The sequence below is a fragment of the Lagopus leucura genome, unplaced genomic scaffold, assembly GCF_019238085.1.
Source record: "Lagopus leucura isolate 7727_CA_CO unplaced genomic scaffold, USGS_WTPT01 Super-Scaffold_1, whole genome shotgun sequence".
Taxonomy (NCBI): domain Eukaryota; kingdom Metazoa; phylum Chordata; class Aves; order Galliformes; family Phasianidae; genus Lagopus; species Lagopus leucura.
Window position 1 is genome coordinate 1,618,783 of NW_024962250.1, and position 19,937 is coordinate 1,638,719.

The following is a 19,937-nucleotide window of genomic DNA, read 5'->3' on the forward strand; positions in this document are numbered from 1 at the left end:
ATGACAGAAGTGCTTTCTGCTCTGTCACCTCTTCTTTGTTACTATTAGAGTGGAGTGGGTTTGACCTTTAACTCCTGAGGTCTGCCTGATACACATAGGAAAAGAATCCCAGAACTAGGATTTTTCTTTCGCATCGGTTTCTTTTCAATGAAGGGTGCCTAGGTAAACTTCACTTGAGCTAGGAAAAATGCAAGTTTCATTTATTATGCAAAAAAAAAAAAAAGTGTGAACACGGGACAGGGAAATGAATGCCTTTTTATCCCTTGCTTTGAAGCATTAAATTAGGTACATATACCGAAACGATGCAAGGTGGTGAAACTGCAACTACCTTTTCCACAGAAGATTTTAAATATGTCTTTGTCATTGTTAGAGAAGCAGAATAAATAACAGCAGCTGTGTATTTTAAAATTACGTTGTTAATAAAATCCCGGTACATTTACATAAATGACAACATTAATGTACAATTAACAAAGCATTGTAATATTACAGCAATAAAAGAGGACCTACATTTTTGTACAAATAGCTGGAGCAGCTGCTTGAAAATACCTTCCAAGATAGAGCCTTTTGTGGTGGTTTTCTGGCAGAACAGTAATAATTTTGTAGCATCTCTATGGCTTTCTGATAATAAATAGAGTTACTGAAGCTGGTGATCTTCAAAAGTGGATGTGTACACAAATTGCTGTGTGTGCTCTGACCAACGTGTCTGTCAGATGACTGATCCTAGGCTGATTGTTCTCCTTGCATGCAGTGTGCCTGTGATGCAAACCCTTCAGGAAAGAAGGTATGGCAGGTTTCGGTGATTTTTGTTGAAGGGTGCTGTAATTCATTCTCCTTTCCTTCTCTATTTAAACCATGTCTATATCTTGCACTGGAGCTTATGCTCAGCTAAGCCTACCTCTACCAGTATGCTTAGTTACAGTATTATTTGTTGGATTTTTTTAAGTGGCAGTTTCCCACCTAAACTATTGCTTTTCCTTCTCCTTCATCCATCTGTAGCCAGTGAGCACATCTTAGCATATGCTTTTGGAGGTTGCTTACATAGTTCAGGGGAACAGCTGAAGGTTGGTGAGAGCAAGGTGTGCGGCTGTGTATGATTAACCAGCTTCTTAAGCTTGGGCTTATTTAAAAAGGGAAAGGTAAATGGCCTCAGACACAAAACTGTATCTTGAGCTGTTTCCTGACTTAAGTCAGCTAGGAGAATGTCTAGCACAAGTCCTTTCTATATAGAAACGTCCATCTACTGCAAGCAAGGAAAAACGTGAATCTTGAGTATTTCAGTTGAGGCATCTTGTGTAAGTGCTGCAGCCCAAATGTCAGAGTGCAGCCTACCTCGAGGCAGCAGTCAGCAGCGTGCTGTGCACGGTCTTCCCTGAGGTAGTGGAAACATCACCCCATGGATGAGGATGTGGAGGCAAAGACTTGATTTCAGAGCTTGTACCCCCAGCTTCTCTCCAGAGAGAAAACAAAGCATCAAGCTGTATGTTTCTCATGGTCTTACGGAGATTTTTATTGCTTGTTTATGCTATCAGACAGTTTTTCAGCTTAGCGATAGCTGCTTCTACGCCTGAGTCTTTTAGAAAGTCTCTCTTATGATGTCAGATCTCACAGATAATGTTCGCAAACATGTTTTTAAGTTAAAAGTGAATTGGGCTATCAAACCTCTGTAGTGAAAGGGTAGACAGTACTTTTTCCTCTCAAATTGGATCCAGATTAAACAATTAGCACAGTGAAACCGTATTTTAAAAAAGTTTTCTTCCCTCCCTGCCCCAGCTCAGTTCTTCATATTATGCGTGAAGAGCGAGTAATTCCAGAGTTAGTAGCTCCTACTCAGCCTCGTACATCTACACAATTTCTCCCTCAAGGTGCAAACAGTTCAGGGGAAAACTTATGCCGGAGTCTCTTGCCGTGTGTGGAAACTGGTGCTTGTTAACTGCAGTGAAGGGGTCTGCATACATCAGCTTCTGTGTTCAGACTGATGACTTGTTGAATGGGCAGTGGTCCACACGATTAGAAAACTCCTTCTATGCAGCCTTTTTACAAGTAAAATATCTACACGTATGAACTAGGTGGCCATTATGGTGTGTAGACGGACACTTAAGACTAGATATGAGGTGTTAGATCTAGGTAAGTTGCTTCACTTCTCTGCAGGCCCACATTGTACGTTGTTTGGATGGCAGTATTGATCTCTTCGTTTGGGGTTCTTTGCTTGCCTGCCCAGCTCTTGATCACACTGTTCACACAGCGTAGCTCTGACAGTAGTAGCACAGAGAAGCCAGCTCCCCTTCTTCGGTGGGATGAGGCACCCCCCCCCTTGCTGATGGGGTATCTGATGCAGGGGACTTCCAGCGAGAACTGATGACTCCAGAAGGCAGACAGGAAAGCCTCAGCTCTGCCTGAAGCCGTGTCCCCGTGCAGTTTGAACCAGTGCTTCTGCCACTGCCTTGTTCCTGCTTCACACCCTTGAGGTGACGTACACAGAATGCAGGCGGCCAGCCAGGGCTGTCTGCAAGTCCCGCAGAGGGTCCAAGCCTTGCACTTTGCTGTTCCTGCCGTAGATCAGCTGTCTGAATGAGTCCTGCTCTAGAAGAGAGCTCATGTGTTTAAGGAAGAAGCCTTCACAAAAAGCCGCTAGTTCAGGTGCGTTGTGTATCTGCAGAAGAGTACAGTCAGTTAGCTCTTTCGCTATGTCACAGACCTATGGACGTGCCTGGGCCTAATTTCATTTCCAGTGTTTTCTGAGATTAAAAAAAAAAAACAAAACAGTAATGACTATGGAAAAGAACTCTGGTAGGACCAGTGATGACTGGTGATTTCTATTGATGCTTTTTGCAGGCACAGGTGTGAGCAAAGAGGCATTTAAGCTTTTTTTAATTTCTTCCTCTGGTGGGCTGCTGCTGGCAGAGCCATGGGGCCTGCAGGCCAGTTGCTTCCTCTTGAAGAGAGCAGCTGGCTGATGAAGTGGCCAAGGTACCTGTTCTGCTGTGCAGGCAGGGAGTGGTGCCACAACATAAAGTAATGCGTTGCCAGATGGTGTGTACAACTCATAGCAATAGGAAATATGTTTCTGCTAGAGAATGGAGGTGAATGTAGGAAAACAGGGATTTTGCATTTCTGAAACATGGTGGGGGGCAGTCTGGCTGTGATCCAGTTCCCTGTCCTTCAGAACTGCTCTGGGCAGCTAGGTAACGGAAGAAAAATGAAGTGTTCAGTACTTAGAAGCACTGTGTGCATACACTAGGGTCCTGGGAGTTTTGTGCAAATAGTTATTTAATGAAAAGTACTGAAGGCAAAGGAAGAATGATCCTTTCCACCTCTACTGTTGCATGAGGTTAAATTGCTAAAATGGACCAGCCTGAGTTCCACAGGATAAAAAAAAAAAAAAAAGGCTCAAGTCTGATAGCCAGGCAGCAAAAAAAAAATCAATGCACCATTACGGGCAAAGTAAGGGTGCACATCTGCCCCTAATACTTCTGCTTGTCTTTTAAGGGATCTGATGCTGTGTCTGACAAACTTCTGGGAATGGCAGGCTGTTTCCTCAATGATTTTATTGATAACAGTTGTTGGGTTGTTTGATATAAAGGTTTCTGCTAGCTCTGGAGCTATAAAAAAGATATTTCAGCAAGAGTGCAGGGAAAGGGTTTGCTGCTTAATTGCTGTACTGTATGATCAAGTGCCTCTGCTGCTGTAAGGATGTGAATCTCTCGGGCTTTGCTGGATGATGTTGCTGTTTCAGCGCCCCCAGTCACCTCTACACAGCTCTATAGGGATCTCTCATCGATTTCATACATGATTGCTTTGGATGGAAAAACATACTAGTGTTGTGTAGGACTTTACAGGCTGAAACATAACACGTCATCTCACTTGCGGTTGTGGCTGGGGCAGTTACCAGCATACCAGGTACCTGTTCTACGCTCATTATATTTACTCACTGAGATGAGACTGCTGCTTCATTGTGATTCCTAAATAAGGCAGTTTGGCGCATACCTTTGCATATTTATAGATGCTAACAGAGTTTTCCATGCTGATCGTCTGGGCACAGAGGATTTCACAGTGTCTCTGGAGGCCGTCCAGTTGAAACAGGCTGGCAGCCGACAACAGCTATTAGGAGGAGAGAAGCTCGTGAGCCTTGACAGAGCTAGGGAACGTGGACAGACAGAACTGACGATCTCTTCTCTGAACAGTATGAGACTGCCTCGTTTAACAGCTCAGTCCTCACGACGGAGCAGGAAGGCCACTAGTACAGGCTTGCTTCTCCTGCATCTGTGCTGCCTTTTGTCACTATGACAGACAATTCTTAGGCTGCTGAACAGCCCCTTTTCTCAAAAGAAAGCAGAACAGCTGTGTGTAGTCTTCAGCAGCAAACTTCAATCTCAGCAGACCGCTTGTGACTAAACAGCATTATTGTAAGAGGACTTGTTTGTAACAGGGAAGTGCTCTTAGTCTGATTTTTGCTGAATTGTAACTAGTGCTGCAGAAGTTCAGCTTGTTTCAGTTGTTTCTTTGTGATTTTTAAGCCCTTTGCTGTTTGGCTGCTGTGGAATCAGCTACACCATCTCTGAGGTCTTACTTCTCCCAGCTTCATAGAGGAAGCTTTCACACAGCTCTAGTACCAAAAACACTGCAGTGGTGTATTGTTGTTTTTTTTTTTTTTTTTTTTTTCCCCTTGTATCTCATGGACATAATATCAAATAATTGCTAATTCTCATTTCCAAGCAACTGCATTGCAACTTTGAACTTCTGTACTCTTGGATTGCAAGCTTGCTGTTAGCTCCTAGTTTTTGCCTTTCAAACCCTGTTTATGCTCCAGTGCACTTAACAAGATAAGAAGAAAATACTCTCACCTCTAAGATGTCAGTGGTGGGAATTTCCATGGATTCTGTTCCTCCATAGTATAAGTACTGCATCAGCATCTGGAATGGGAAGAAGGCCAGCCATGAAGCTGTTATCACTGAAGTCACAGGGGGCTGTGAATGACTGCACTCCCCTTCCTGAGCAGACAAGGATCACATAATATACTGGCTCCCATCTCCACTTGGCTTTTTTTTTTTTTTCTCTTGTTGCAAGTTTGCTGCTTTCTAATACTTATTTCTTCTCGGGCTTTGAAGAGGGCCCTGCTGAAGATTTTAAGCTGAGAGAGTGACCAGTGTGTCTCTGATATGAATATCCTTGTAAAAACATTCTTGTTTGGTAAAGCCCCACAGGCTGGTCACACACAGCTGCCAGCTAGCTGGAGCACTGAGTCTGCCATGCCATGAGCATGTGTGTTGTGGGGACCCCCCAGCCTCTTGCCTCTCCTGCTGTGCTTCTAATCAGCTTCCAGCCTCCCCCCACTGCCATTGGGGCAGGAGGAAAAAGCCTAATTGTTTGCAGCAATGGCAGTTGAGTCTCTTTGATCTCCATGTGTGCACCCCAGCTAAACCAGGATTGCCATATCTAGGGAACAGCTCAGTTTGGTATTGGAAAGGGAAGTCACTCCGCTGTTCTTATACTGTGGAAGCAGGTATGGATGCATGCTGTGCTTACCACTTCTAACAGTAGTGGTAACAAAATTAAGCTTGTACTTGTAAAGTTTTCCTATTTGAGCAAGCACAGGGAAGGCAAGCATCTTTCCAGCAGAGCCTCAAGCAGAACCTAGAGCTCCAGTGATTCAGTTTGCTGCCCCATCCTCTGAGTGCTGTAATTGAGATTACTGTAGAATGTCAGAACCTCTTTAACTAGCCTGATTTTGTTTACCATCAAATCATCTAGTTCCAGGAAGTATTGCCACTGTTTTACTTTTTAATTAGTTGCATTCTTCAGTGAAGCAAAAGTTTATCTTCTGAAACCTTTTGATGTAAAAAATCTTGCTAGGGAGGTTTAATTCCACTTGATTCTATTTTACTTTTTGTCGCTTCCTGAGTTGCATAGTTTGGTGTTGGATGGATGACATCCAAACTTATATAGCCCCTTTCAAGTAGGATCAAGATGTCCCAACAGGCAATTTCCATTCTCTCAATGTGAAGTTTGATGGCAGCTTTGTATGCATCATAGAAAGAGCCCCAGCACTGTAGTGAAGCAATTACACAACCCATTCTGGACTTTAGATTTTTGTTCTGTACCTTTCTTTGAAATTTGAGGTGCAGACCTGGAAAGCTGGAATAACTAACTGGCACACTTCACTGCTTGTTTTTGTCCTTGGGTATGTGCTAAGTAACCAACTTCATCTACATCACGAATTTTAGGCCCATTAAATCCAGAGATGTCATAAAAATGGAGTGAAATTCTCGATTGTGAGCCTTTCTTGAAAACAGTGTCACTAATTTCTGATAATGTGATTTGAATTCATTTTGAAGCGTGCAATAGTAGTCTGGGTAATCAGGGTAATCTGCCTGCAAGTAAGCTTACCTTTTGGTTAACAGAAACTGAGATCTGCCTGGAAGCCTTTTAGAAGTATGTTAAGTATAAGACTGTTTCACCTACCTTATATAAGAAACAACTGTCTAGCAAGGTTATAAACAAATAAGCTGTAAGTTTTTGTTTGAATTTGGTCCTAGTGAAAGGCTAGAGCCAGACTTCAGATTCATGGAATAGAGGTTGAATTTAAGCTCATATCTAGTTGTAGATTATCAGCAATATTAAGTCTCGGCCCTCACAGCCTCAAAGTAATTGAGAAGATGATGAGTAGAGAAAAGGTGGATTATGCAACATACCTTGAAAATATTGTATTTCATATCGCTAATTTCAACAGTCTTGCTTCCATGGCTGTCGTGTTCCGTTTTATTGGTCATTAGAGTCTTAAACCTGAGAATAATTTTAATAGATTTCTGTATTATTACTTCACACACTCACTGCCTGTTGGCAAAGAGTCTAAGCAAGGTGAAAGATCTTCCTTTGTTACCATTTTTAAGTTGACAACCAAAACATTCCTTTTAATCCTAAGATAATTGCTTTGGAACTTCAGGGGCAAATTAACAGGTAAATTGCATGAGATTCATTCAAACTCACATCGTAATAGTTGAAAACACTTATTTTGCCAGTGAGAGAGAGATGCATGTGTACCAGCCACAGGTGAAGTGTGGAACAATTGTGCCTCTAGATAGCAAACCGAGAGGGGGAATGAAAAAGGCCTGGAATGCCTTGGTCTGTGCACTCCCAACTACTGCACAGGTTTCTAGGGGTTATTACTGATCAGTTCGTGTCAGTGCAGCCCAAGATTTCTTTAACATGTACTAAGAATGACTAGGAACAATTGAATGGCTAGAAAAACTCATCCTTATGCTGTGTTCTTAACATTAGCAAAGATGATGTGGACTGATCCTGCAGCTCTGAATTATGTCTGCAGGCCATATCCTCAGCAGCTGCATTACTGTAGTGAGTGATGAAGAATTAGTCACAAACAATAGAGAAGGGTCAGAGCTTCCTTTTATATTATGTACAGAGCTGTAGAAAGTGACTTATTTACCTGTTAGATGCAGTAACCAGCAGGACTTTGTGTGCATAAAACAGCTTTCCTTCTACTAAGAAAGTCACATCAGACATTTCTTTATTATTTAGAAAGTGAGGATCTGTTAAAGCAAGAAAAGAAAATGAGGATGAGTTTTGGTGGTGTTTTTTTTTTTTTTTTTTAAACAACATATGCTTTCAGAGAAATATTACAAAAGCTTCAGTGTTTGGGTGAACATCTTACCGAGCCGTGCTGGCAATGTCTTGTGGATTTCGGGAATACTGGGTATAGGACTGCTGCCGTAGCAATGGGTGAAGATGGATGCAAGCTGCTGATTGATAGAATCATTCTGTGAGGAGAATAGAACAGATATCAATCAGCACTTTGCTCTGAGAGAGTTTCAAACATTCTGTAACAGTTCTTTCAAGGTAACTGCTCCTTATAAGAGCAACCTCAAAACAGAAGGACCAGCCACATGATCTAACGGTGCACTCTGAAAGAACGCTCTCAGCAACAGTTTACAGGCCAACCCTCTGTCATGAAATAGCCATAGGTAATCTTTAAATGAGAGAAAAGAAGGAAAATGTTGCTGAACAAAAACTTTGTTCAGAAAGCTCCTAGAAGATACTGCTGAAGTAGCCTGAATTGCCCAGTAGTGTAATGATAACGCTTCCTGTTACATTTGCACAGTTTCAAAATCCAGTTGCTGAACTGAACTTTTAACAGAATAGCTTTCACTGATAAAGAAATGAATATCAGTATTGTGAGGGCTGCTTTTTTGATTCCCTATCATTGGGCTGTGTATGAATTTAGATAAATGCTATTGGGGTCATCTTCACACCGCAGTCACAGGGACTCGGTGTATGCACTCAGTTGTTTTTGATGTGCCCTGGTTTATACAGTTGCAAAAGACCTGGCTCAAACACTTGATTTTGATGCTGTTATAAAACTAATGCTTACTTTGCTGGTTTTGAGGATATCGAACATGAGCTGAAGCCCTTCGTTAACCAGTTCCTCATTATAGTCTTCTTCCTTAATGGTGACAAATTCCCGTAAGAGGGTCTGTACAACCGAGTAGCGACACTGGTAGAAGGTTGTCCGTAGTGATTCAATCCACACGTGGAGCTTCCATGGGACTCCTGCAGCCAGAACAAAAGAAAGGTGATGAATACAGAAATAACAGTGAGTGGATACCTCTGTTAGTACGTAATAACACAGAAGCGTTAGTGCTGAAGTAGATCTTTTATTTCTTTACAGCAGATACATTGTTGTCTTGTCATTAAAGGTGACTGAGCTGGGTCACTGACAGATTAAGCAACTTGTCTACAGTAGCAGAGGACTGGTAAACTGGTCCAGGACCTTCTGCTGAGTGGTAAGGACCAGAGACTCCTTGTTGTGTACTTAGCTTCATCAATGGTCAGAACAGAGTAAGTTTATACTAAACTTGTTTGAATACCTGACCCTACACATAGCATGAGGTCTTCTTCTTGTTGTTGACAATAGACACTCATTTCAAAGCTTTTCTTTTCTGCTTTCAGATCAAATCTGTTCTTTCACCTCTAGAGCAAACCCACTTTAACCCCTGATGTTACCTTTGTGTTAAAGGGGCTAGCCTTATAAACAGAGTACGTGAGGGGGAGAGATGGCCCTTGCTTTTGATTATTAGGTATAGCTGTTTCCCAGAAACTTAGGATAGATTTCCAGTTGGGGTTGCAGGCATTTGTCCAAATGAAATGGGAAAAAGCTTTGTGTTCCCTGAATGTGCACCAGACTTAAAAAATAAACGAAGAGAAAACACCTTACCAAGTCCTCTGAGCTCCATGGTGATATCTACGTAGCCATGCTCAGCACTGTAATACATGGCCTCTTGCAGGGCTTTCGTTCTTGTTTTACATAGCTTGACTTGTCCCTCTGTGGAGCTGCCCTGGCTGGAGGTGTCACTCTCCACTCCCTCAGCCAAAATCTCCTCCAGTGAGAGGACATCTCCCTTCATTTGCTGGGGCTGGGTCAGGAGCTTGCGCAGAACATTCCTGAGGAAGAACAAGTAGTATTGCTTATTAATAAATGAAAGAGCAGCAATTCAGGCAGGACTGTTGTGATTTGGGTTTATAATTTGGGTTAGCAAATGACTTAATTCCCAAAGATGGAGTTGGGCTTTGACAGACATCTTGCAGATACAGAGCAGCATTTAAGACTCCTCCTTTCCCCCTACTGCAAGATAGAAATTGATGCCCTTATAGAAGGGACAAATTAATGCAGTATGCTCTTGTACCCTAGCAGTACTAGGACACATTTCAGAGTGCTGGAGCAAACTGATTTTTATTGCAGCCTATACTTTACCACACTTCTAGAAGCACACTTCCTTCTGCCAGCTCTATCTATGGTAACACCTAAAGCTCTGAAGTAAGAATTACAAAGCATCTGTTAGAACCCTTGCTGTTTCCCTGACTGACCAACTTTAGCACTGCTGTTTTAGTTAGCCTTGCTTTCTGTACCAGCAAATAAAAACCATAAAAAATGACAGTTCTGCCTCACTAAATCCAGGGAGAATTTTCTGGTTTGGAATTTCAGAGAGCAGTTACAAGAAAGAGGTTTTCTTGTGTCCAGACAAACACTGTAGGCAGCTTGCATCATTTGGTCTCCCTGCAGACAGCTGCAGCCATCTGCAACAGACATTCTCATCCCCGGGAGTCCACGCAGCTGTAGCACCACACTGCCACTAGCTGGTGCTCTCCTTGCACCCCCACGACTCCATGTGACTAGAACAGGGGAACTGCAGGCTTTCCATCACCCTCCCCTAGCAGACTGGAGAATAAGCCTTGAATTTCAGTTTGCATGGTTGGATGTCACAGCAGGTTGTGGGAGGGGAACAGAGTTGGGATCAGAACAGCGTTTCTGTAGTTTTACACTGTAAATAACAGCATTAGGCTGTTCCAGCTCTGCTGTGTTTGGGCCTCATTTGAACTTGAGATGTTTTCCCTGGTGTAGCCAGATGCGTGGTGTGCCGGGAGGTGTGCTTTTGGCTCTGCTGTAACACACATCTGTGTGCCAACTAGGTAGCTGCTACTGAGCACGTTGCCATAAAGGCGTGTGGTAACGCTGCAGGAGACCCCCTGGATACCACTCAGCCCATCTCTGTGGGTGGTGTGGGCCTGTTTTAATTGGCTCGTTATGTTGACATTTTTCTGGGAATTGAAGAATTTCTGGATGAGTTTGTACATAACATCTTATTTCTAAATAACCACCCTGCAAGCAGGGTTAGGAGGCCTAGTCTAGCTTTTCAGTGTATTAATGAGCAATCTCTTGGTCGGTCACCCAGAAACCAGTGATACATTCAATTGAATTCTGTAGCTGTCTATTTTTGCCACTTCTTAATGTGATGGGAATCTGTCTCAATATCATGAACTGCTATCTTTGCAGCTAGCCCATAGGTGGAACTTAATCTGCTAAAGGAGGGCTAGAACCAGCTCCTCTCTACCCTCTCAGTGCTGCAGAGCTAGACCAGCAAATGAGAGAAAAAACAAGTGACCTTTCTGTTACATTTTGTGCTTTTGACCAAAATTTAATCCTTTGCTTTTTTTAAAGGTACTATTACTGAATAATGAAAATCTTGCATGATTTTTTTCCCCTCAGAAGGATGCAACAGAAAGCAGCTACTGGCTTACAGAATCAGTCAGTTCCCCCCAGCACTACCTACATCACAATTAGAATAATCAGAGAAACTAAGCAGCGCTAAAAAATGGTTACTGTCAGCATTAACACCATCTTCTGAACTGCACACCCAGGGATTTGGGCAGAAGATAAGCAATACACCTACAGTGTGTAAGCCTTAGGCAAAAAACTCTTCTGAACATGAGTGGAGCTTTACCTGTGTCCGTGCGCAGCTGAGTGACTAAAACAATTCATATCTTCATGAAGTGAAGATGACATGCCATTGACTTCCAGCATACTCAGGAGGGGGTCGGCGCCCCTGCTTAGCAATAGGCTGACCAACTCATAGTTCCCTAGGAAACAATTAAGAGAAATATCGTGTGTCTTTCTTTTTTGAAACGTAACTCAGGATGTTATCAGGCAAAGCGTACCAGCAGCTTTTAAGCTGCTAACTAAGGTTTTCAAAGCATCCTGTAAGCATGTGTTAGGCTTCATGACACCTCTCAGAAGAATGGAGTCGCCGAGCAGCTGAACTACACAAGAATGCACAGCTAGCTACAGGCAGAAAGAAAAGCTGTTCAGTTGGTGGGTGAGGTAACAGAGAAGGCCAGAAGGGAGTTGCTGACCATGGCTTCCATCGAGCCACCTTGCAGACAGGTATATTGGTACAGTTCACATTCACCTGGGCTCTCTTCCACACTTTTCATAACATACAGCAGTGAGTGGTGGCACAGACCTTGCACAATGTGCATCTTTCACTGTGGCATGTGGGGGAGGAGGCTTTTTTTTTTTTTATCCTCTCAGTAAAACTTGGAGCAGATAAGGCAGAGATTTGTGTTTGTGAAGGCACAAAAATAAAGCAGAAGGAAATGAAAGGGGGAAAAAAGGGCTAGAACTGACATGCTGAAAAACAACTTTTATACTAGCGCAGACTTGTTTATAGAATGCTAAAATCTTTACAGAGCTAGGTAGAAGAAATGCAGAATTTTACTCGTATTTAATAAATTAATAAAACAAATGTCTCGATATAGCAGTTCTTCTTTCCTCAGGCTGAATTTAAACTTGTTAATTTTTGCATCTGGAAGTTATTTAGATCCAAGACATGCCTAGGCTAGACAGTAGCTGTTTTATGTTTCTTCACAGAGCCCCATGCAAAGGAGGAGCCATTTCAGCTTAAGTATGGAGGCTGCTGGCAGGAGATAATAGTTGGTACTCCTGGCAGAAGTAGGCACTCATTTAGTGCCCATCAGCTGTTGCACATGATTGCTGTCAGTCACTGCCAACTCAGGCTGAGTTCACATTAGTGGTTTAGAAATGAAAAGAAGTGCTGACTATCTAGCTCCTGGTGTTGCCCATTAGGTATCTTTGCTGTATCTGCAATACCTGCAGACCACAATGCAGAGCAAATCCTAACATATTTTACAGATCCCTGACCCAGGCATCAATTAGTTGTGCTTATTTTGTGATAGCAAGAGACAGAGTGTGCCATGGTTGCGTGTAACTTACCTGCTGCTGAAGCCAGTTGAAGTGGGGTCTCAGCATAGTTATCTTCTCCACTGTTAACAGCAGAGCCCTCAACGTGAGCACCAGCATCCAAGAGTAGCTGCAACAGACACATTTAAAAACAAGGAGTTGAGAAAACAGCAGTTCAGCAGTGCTAGGAAGGAAAATGAGAAGATTCATGATGAAGGGAACATCTTAAAGGCTAAAGCAAGATACCTTTTGCAGGTCAAGTTTCTCATGTGTGTCTTTGATCAGCCTAGGGCTAAAGCCTTACAAAAATGTCAGAGATTTATTTTCTTTTGCTTTACTGTACTTTCAGCAGTGAACTTATGCTAAAAAACGTTCTCAGCTGATAGACTGGAGAATATCTACTCTTCTTTTAATCTCTTATTATGAACTTGATTTTGCTACTTGTGATTTCCCAGCCCCAAAGAGCTCTGCAGTCAGAGTGTCTCGAGCATAGGAAGTTAATCTTATTTAGTTTCATGATGTGTGCAGGAAGCATGCTACACCTTCAGGGAATTAGCCCTGGAGGCCAAACGTAGCCCTTGATCTCTCCCAAGCCCTGTGGAGCTTGTATAAGAAGGCCCTTAGTGATTTGCCATGCACAGAAGTGGCTTTCTTTGAACACACCAAGCTACTCAAAAGGCAACTGCATGTCTCCTAGACAAAGGGGAGGTTATGCATCTCTTATGGCCAAGCAGTGCTGGCAGTCAGCAGCAGAGGGGCATCCAGAGCAGCACCACTGCAGCAACAGTGAGCGCTGTCCTCCAGCCAGCAGCAGAGGTTCTTCCTCTCAGTGTGAGTGTCCAGATGGCTGCAATGGGTAATGCTGTCACAATTAAGCAGTTTCAGCCATCCCTGATTAATGGTACTGGCCTGGGCACAGCATATACATTCACATTTTTATTATAAAACTAAAACTGTCCATAGAGCATGACAACTGGCTCATTGACTGGTTTGCTGGTGAATAGTTGAGATGCCAACAATTCCAGGTAACTATCCTATGGCAGGCCTTACCTGGAACAGTGATTTCATACACAGAATCCACAGAAAGCTCACATCTACGCTTTAAAGGATGGTTGCCAAAGGAAAGATTATATAAAATCTTCAAAAGTTTTAAAGCGAGCAGACACAGTGGGTATACAGTCCAGTAGGAACTTTGGCATAGATCCAGTAGGATTTATCTGGCTACAGCTCCTGGGAGAGTCACACTTCTCTCTCATGTAAATTAAGGCTGTCCAGTACCAAAGGCTGTGCTGGCAATTTGCCAGGTGGGATCTAGTCTTTGTAATTATTTACAAATGTACACAGAATATGACTGTATGCGACCTCCATTTACTTACGTCTTTTTTTTTTTCCCCTTTGAGCAGAAGGTAAATTAAATTCAGCAGTTGCTGTCTTGTTTTGGTATTGGTTTTGAGTTCCCCTTGAAGTTTGAGCAGAATTTCCAAGATTCTGCTCTATTCTGCTGCCTCTGGCATTCATTCCATGGAAGAGGGAGCAGGGCGGGTGAATGCTTAAGCACTTCAGTCCCTCAGTATCTTGGGCAAAGATTCCTGACTAAAGACTTTCTTCTGCTTACCTGAACAACGGATATATGCCCATGTAACACAGCAAAGGTGAGAGCAGTCCAGTGCCGGCTGTCAGGATGGACTGAAGGGTATCGTGGAGAGGTACTGGGAACCTGGGCAAGGAAACCAGGTAGTTATTAATCACTGCAGCATCTGTCTTCCATAATCTTTAGACTTCCATATAACTGGCTTTCCCTTTGTAAGTGTTGGCCCCAGGGAACGGTAACAAATACACTGCCAGTACTACTCGCTGTCCAGTCCTCTGGGCCTTTTTAATCGGCTTGTTCGTTTCTCCTGGCAGCAGCCCTTTAAGGAAGGAGGCCCCTTCACCTCCACCATGCCTATTAGACTTGCTAGCGAGCACTCCAAGAAGTCCTGAAGGTATTTTCCCCTCTCCCAAACTTATGAAGCAGTGACTTCTGAAAGAAGTGCCTTGCCCTGAGATTGGGACAGAACCTTCCAGAAACAAAGACTTCAGTTGGTAGGAGAAATTTGATAGTGGTTTAATAACTGCTCTTGTTAGTTTACAGACTAAGGATGAATGATGGGGTACTCCATTACTTACTGGTATATCTAAATTTGCTCCAGCATCTATAAGCATTTGGACCATTGCTTCATCTCCAGCAGCACAGGCATACATCAGCGGGGTCATACCCTTTAAGGGAGGAAAAAAAAAAAAGAGTTACCTTTCTATAGCAATGGCAGATCTGTCACAGAGACAGAGTTTGAATCTCAGGCACAGAGTGTGAGTGTGTGTGCATATGTTAAAAACGTTTTGGTTTCAGTGTAGGGCTGGCTCAATGTGCAAACATGGAAAGGCGCTGTGGTCAAAAGTTAGAGGTCAAGACTGCTACAATTATTGAGCTTCATAGGCTGCAAAAAAGAAATAGCATTTTTTTCTGTATCATTTCTAGCCAGATGAACTGAAAGCAGTTCAATCACAGGAATCTACTTGGCAACATATCCCTATTACTAAAATGTTACTTGCCACAGTATTTCAGCATTTCAGTCCCATAAGTCTGTCTCTGTTTAACCAACAAACTGTGATGGCTCAGAAGTGAACTGAGAGAAATGAGCCTTACTTAGACAGTTAACTCCAGAAGTAGCTAAGGACAGAAAGGAAAATGGGCCAGTCAAATCAATTTCTGCTCATATCCTGTAGTATTTTGTCCCCTTTTAATGACTTTGGATGTTTAACTCTTTCATAGGTACTATTTCTGCTGTTCATTGTGTAGTAATACAGGTTCATCTTTAGATAGCTTTATCAAAATAGAAGCAAATCTCAAATAGAGGAGTTCTGGTTTTGAATCTGCAAAGGCATCTTTTCAGAACAGACACAATTCCAGTCTTCCTACACATAAGGAAGTTATACCATTTGCAAAGATGTTCAGGGCTGAGGGGCAGAGTAGGGTTAGCTTACTGGGGCTTTGCAAGGGAGACCAATTCTTTAATACAGACAAGTAAACTCCACTGAGAATTCAAAAATGAGCTCATATTTATTGCCACACAGTCAGGGTTCTAAAACTACCAGGTTTCTATAGAAATACATACATACTTATTTCCCCAACTCAGTTTTGCATTCCCTGCTTGCTGCTCAGTATTCATGGGGAAGAAGAGATTCTGGTTAAAAACATGGGAAGAGTACTCTGCAAACACAGCAGAGCTGCCAGCACTGTCTGGTCCCCTTGTTCACAGGGGGACTGGCTAGAGGAAGACATCAACAGGATTATAACAAGATCATAAATAAATGACAGCAGTAAGTCCTCAACCTTTCCAAAGTTGCCTACAAAGCAGGGTCCTTACATAGGAAAAAAAGCAAAACTTCTCCCAATTTGCTGGTTGGCTGCAAAGGAGTGCCATGATACTACAGTACTTCTTCACAGGGCAAAATATCAGAGAACAGAGCAGTTGTGCTTTGGAAGAACAAAAGTCCCGAGGGCTACGTGAACAGAAATTACAAAAACTTAAGAAAAAAAATCAAGGAAGTAAATGGCAGATTTTCATAATATAAATCTGCCACCAGTGTCACTTTAACAAAGTCAATGTCAAGGGCATCTGTGAAATGATACATGTCTGTGACCACAAAACTTATATGGGATATGTAAATAAGGCGTAGTTAAATGTAGCCTTCTGCAGGAACAGTTCTGCCCATGTTTGTATGCATTTTCATATACCTTTTAAATTGCAGAAAGTACCATGGAAGACTCACTCATTTCACAAATGGGTCTGAAAACCTCTTTACTTGAATGTAAATCCTTCCTACTGATAAGTATCCTATCGTTTCTGAAACATGACAGGTCTTTCTCATTGCTGTGACATCTGTAATGAATGTTTATTTGTGGGAGGTGGATGGTTGTTTAATTTTTTTTTTTTTTTTAATTAGAAGGTAAATCAGTGCATTGAATGATGCCCCAGAGAGCAGACTGACTTGATAGAATTGACAGCACAAACAGGGACTTATTACTCCGCGCAGTCTTTATGCTTAAATGCAGATGAGCAGGGATAGGTAAAAATAAAGCATGAGAGCTTTTAGCAAAGCTAATACTGACTGATACCAGTGCCACTGGGATTCTCTGTGCTGTTTCATCTACCACAATGCACTGAGAACAGACAGTCCACTTCAAACAGGCAACCTGAGAGCCATGACACAGCAACACCTTTTGGTCGCTCATCACTCACCCAGATGGGATTTTGCCTGTTAAACCAGAGAAGATTGGCATTGGCAAAATTAACTTTGTTTTGACATTGTCTTAACATTAAGGTAACATCAGACTTTGCATTTGCTGCCAGCATGTTAACCTGTCTTCATTCAGTACCTGAGACAGACCATCCAAGGAGCAAACCTGCATTCCAGCTCATAAAGAAACAATTCACTCAAGGCTCTGACTGACTTGTGAGGGTTGCATGAGTGGGGGATTTCTATTCTTTTTTTCTAAAACATCAGCTAGAATAAGAGAAGTTTTGGAGAGGCAACTAATGCTTAAGACCTACAAAGAAAGGAACACACAACTCGATGCTAAAATTTTGTGTGTGTATAAGCATACATATGGCATACCTGATCGTCCATGGTGTTAACTCCATCAGCTCCCAGTGCATCTATTGCTTGATTGATCAGATCTGTCCTTCCGCAGTTCAGCATTCGGAAACCCAGATCCTGCTGGAATTTTTCAGTAGCAGCCTTAGCATCCAGTCTCCGGAAGGAACTAAAACAGCATTCAGGTCTGTGGAGGACAAAACAATTTATGGATTTTTTCTTTTCTTTTCTTTTCTTTTTTTAAGCCTGATTTATGTAGGAGATGATGTTTATGAAATGTCATGGCTTTACCTACTGCATACCTTCTCCAGCACGCAATCATTTCTGAAGAAATCTGGCTAAACTTCAATCATACTGGAGATAGAAGTTTTAGTTGTTAGGGACAAACAGTAAATTCATATGAATATTACAGGAAAAAATGGTGCCAGGTAGAAGAATGTCATTGGTGCCTTCTGTGTGAAGGGTAGAAAGAAATCCTTACTCCCTGTCACTCAGCCTCACACTTCAAGGGCACGTCTGGACCAGGCTACTGCAGCAGTGAGGTTACTGTGGCAGGAGAAGGCTCACAGGGTACAAACATGCAGCAACTGAGTTATCACTTATTCTACTGCTTACTGGAAAAAAAAAAACATGTGTTAAGTAGTTAACTCTGCATTTTTCGTGAGATGCTATCACATAATATGATGTGGCTGTCATAGGAGAATGCATCCTACATAGACAAAAACATGTTCCAAAGAGGAAAAAGAGATATAGAGAAAGTTACACATATACAAAACACCAGCCAAGCAGTAGTACTATGATGAGACCATTAGGCTGTCTGACTGCTAGTCAGTTATTCTGAAAGACGATTCTTACATTTCAGATTGTTTTCTGAAGAAAAAAAAAAACCATCAAATTTCAAAAAAAGCCCCAAAAAACCAAAAAAATTCAAATCTCAACTCTTCTCCAGTGCCTCAAAGGAAATGAGGTAACGTTCCTGTGAGGCTCTATTAACTCCTTATCCTCCAGATAACTATCAGATAGCCTTTATCTCATTTGGAGGTAGTCCAGAAATTACTGTAAATCCCCCTGGTTGTGCTGAGAGCTCTGAGTTCCAGAGCTGGAGGCCTATCTCCCTCACTGACCAAACATTCCCAAATTGGAGGTGAGCACTGATATGCTCAGCCCTTTGATGCTATTTTAGGCTGAGTGCCTTCTCTACTAGCTGTCTGGTTTCAGCACAAGCTCTTGTGCAAACTGTCGGTGAGTGAGATAGTAGTTTGCCAAGTTCCTTTGAAAAGCGAGATTCTTTCAAGGAGGCTAACCTGGAAACTCTGTATATAGGCGGCCAGATAAGTAAAACACTCATCACTTAGACTCAGGATGAATCATACTCAAGTATTAATTCAGCTGGACATTTTGTATGTTCCTGAACTGCATCAGCGTTGAAGACAAATGGGGCTCAGCTGCAATAAAAATATGCTGAGTTCACAAAACTCACTCCTCAGCCTGGTGAGCAGTCCCATTGCTTGTGGGAAAGCAGCATCACTGCAGCTGCATCAGGATGAAATATGAGGAGCAGTCAGCAGGGAAGCAGAGTGACAGCCTTGGAGTCACCCGCTCTTTGGAGATACATCCATAAATAAAATGCAGCTCCCAGGCAATGAGTGCAGATATCTGATCAGAAGAGATCTTCCAAGCATCCAGATCCTGGGTTAGGACACGTGCAGTACAGAGCACAGGATGACATTAAGGTAACGCTTACTGTTAGACATATGTGAATCCTAAACAGAGCCTAAGCAATAAATCATCTTGCTCTAGTAAGGAAATTGGCACAGTGTCACAATGCAATAACATTATTATATAGTAATGGTATCATATTCTATATATATTCACTATTATTATCCTATGCAAACCAGTGAAATAGGGTATTATAAACTTGAAAGCTGTTGAACCTCAGAGAATAAATGACATTTATTGAAATACAGGTATCTACCTTTGCACTCTGATTCCATTTTGCTAACAGGCACAATGCACCCTGCGCTGCTGGAGCAAGGGGAGGGTGATGGGGGCACCATGCACTGCTGAGCCCTGCAGTGCAAAGAGCAAAGCAGAGCATTGTGCAGAGCTGTCCGAGGGACAGAGCAAAGAGGTGGGCTGCAGTTCTTGGCGTAGAGCTGCCGGGAGCACATCTGGAGGCAACGATCTGAAGTTACTATTTATGGGCTTTGCTCCTGGGGGACCTGCAAGCTCAGCCCATGCAAAACTTCCCAACAGAAAAATAGTGTACACACGCCAGTCTAGTAATTGCTTGACAGCATGTGCTTCTATGATAGAGGCAAAGCAGCTTTTTCTTTCAGAGTGTGATAAAAGCTACAGCATCCTCCATGAGCCAGGGAAAGAGCTCGCACACACACAACTGCTGTGCAGCAGCTGTACCCACAGCAGGTTTTCCATGCGTGAGTTGTTACCCTGTCAGAGAGAGTCAAACTCTCGCACGCTTCCTAGGATAAAGCTTGCACCCGTGCAATGCCCAGATGGCAGCTCCTGTGTACGCTTGGCTTCCCCCCCACCTGGGGATGGACAGACCTGGGGGCACAGAAACTGTCTCTAAGTGTTTGACCTCACATCAGAAGCAAAAACAAGCACCCAAATCCCTGCCTTATTAAGATGTATGATCTATAAAGTAAGGGACCGCTTGTGTTTTGTATGCCAACGTGTACAAAAACAACTAGTGCAGAGCTAAAGGGGGATGCCTTTGAGGTGCAAAGTT

The 19,937-nt window shown here is 42.6% G+C and overlaps 1 protein-coding gene across 1 annotated transcript in view; it reads right to left on the reverse strand.

Moving 5' to 3' along the window:
* Positions 1-396: 396 nt before the first annotated feature.
* Positions 397-19,937, reverse strand: part of ABTB2 (ankyrin repeat and BTB domain containing 2) — a 130,489-nt gene continuing 110,948 nt past the window's right edge. Inside the window, exons 5-17 of the mRNA XM_042872342.1 lie at positions 17,207-17,372; positions 14,717-14,806; positions 14,163-14,264; positions 12,581-12,677; positions 11,292-11,427; positions 9,227-9,453; positions 8,384-8,562; positions 7,667-7,772; positions 7,442-7,544; positions 6,690-6,780; positions 4,842-4,910; positions 3,985-4,098; positions 397-2,650 (exon numbers count right to left, since the gene is read on the reverse strand). Of these exons, the coding sequence (XP_042728276.1) occupies positions 2,453-2,650; positions 3,985-4,098; positions 4,842-4,910; positions 6,690-6,780; positions 7,442-7,544; positions 7,667-7,772; positions 8,384-8,562; positions 9,227-9,453; positions 11,292-11,427; positions 12,581-12,677; positions 14,163-14,264; positions 14,717-14,806; positions 17,207-17,372 (1,678 nt within the window). The 3' untranslated portion in view covers positions 397-2,452. The remainder of the gene's footprint in view (positions 2,651-3,984; positions 4,099-4,841; positions 4,911-6,689; positions 6,781-7,441; positions 7,545-7,666; positions 7,773-8,383; positions 8,563-9,226; positions 9,454-11,291; positions 11,428-12,580; positions 12,678-14,162; positions 14,265-14,716; positions 14,807-17,206; positions 17,373-19,937) is intronic.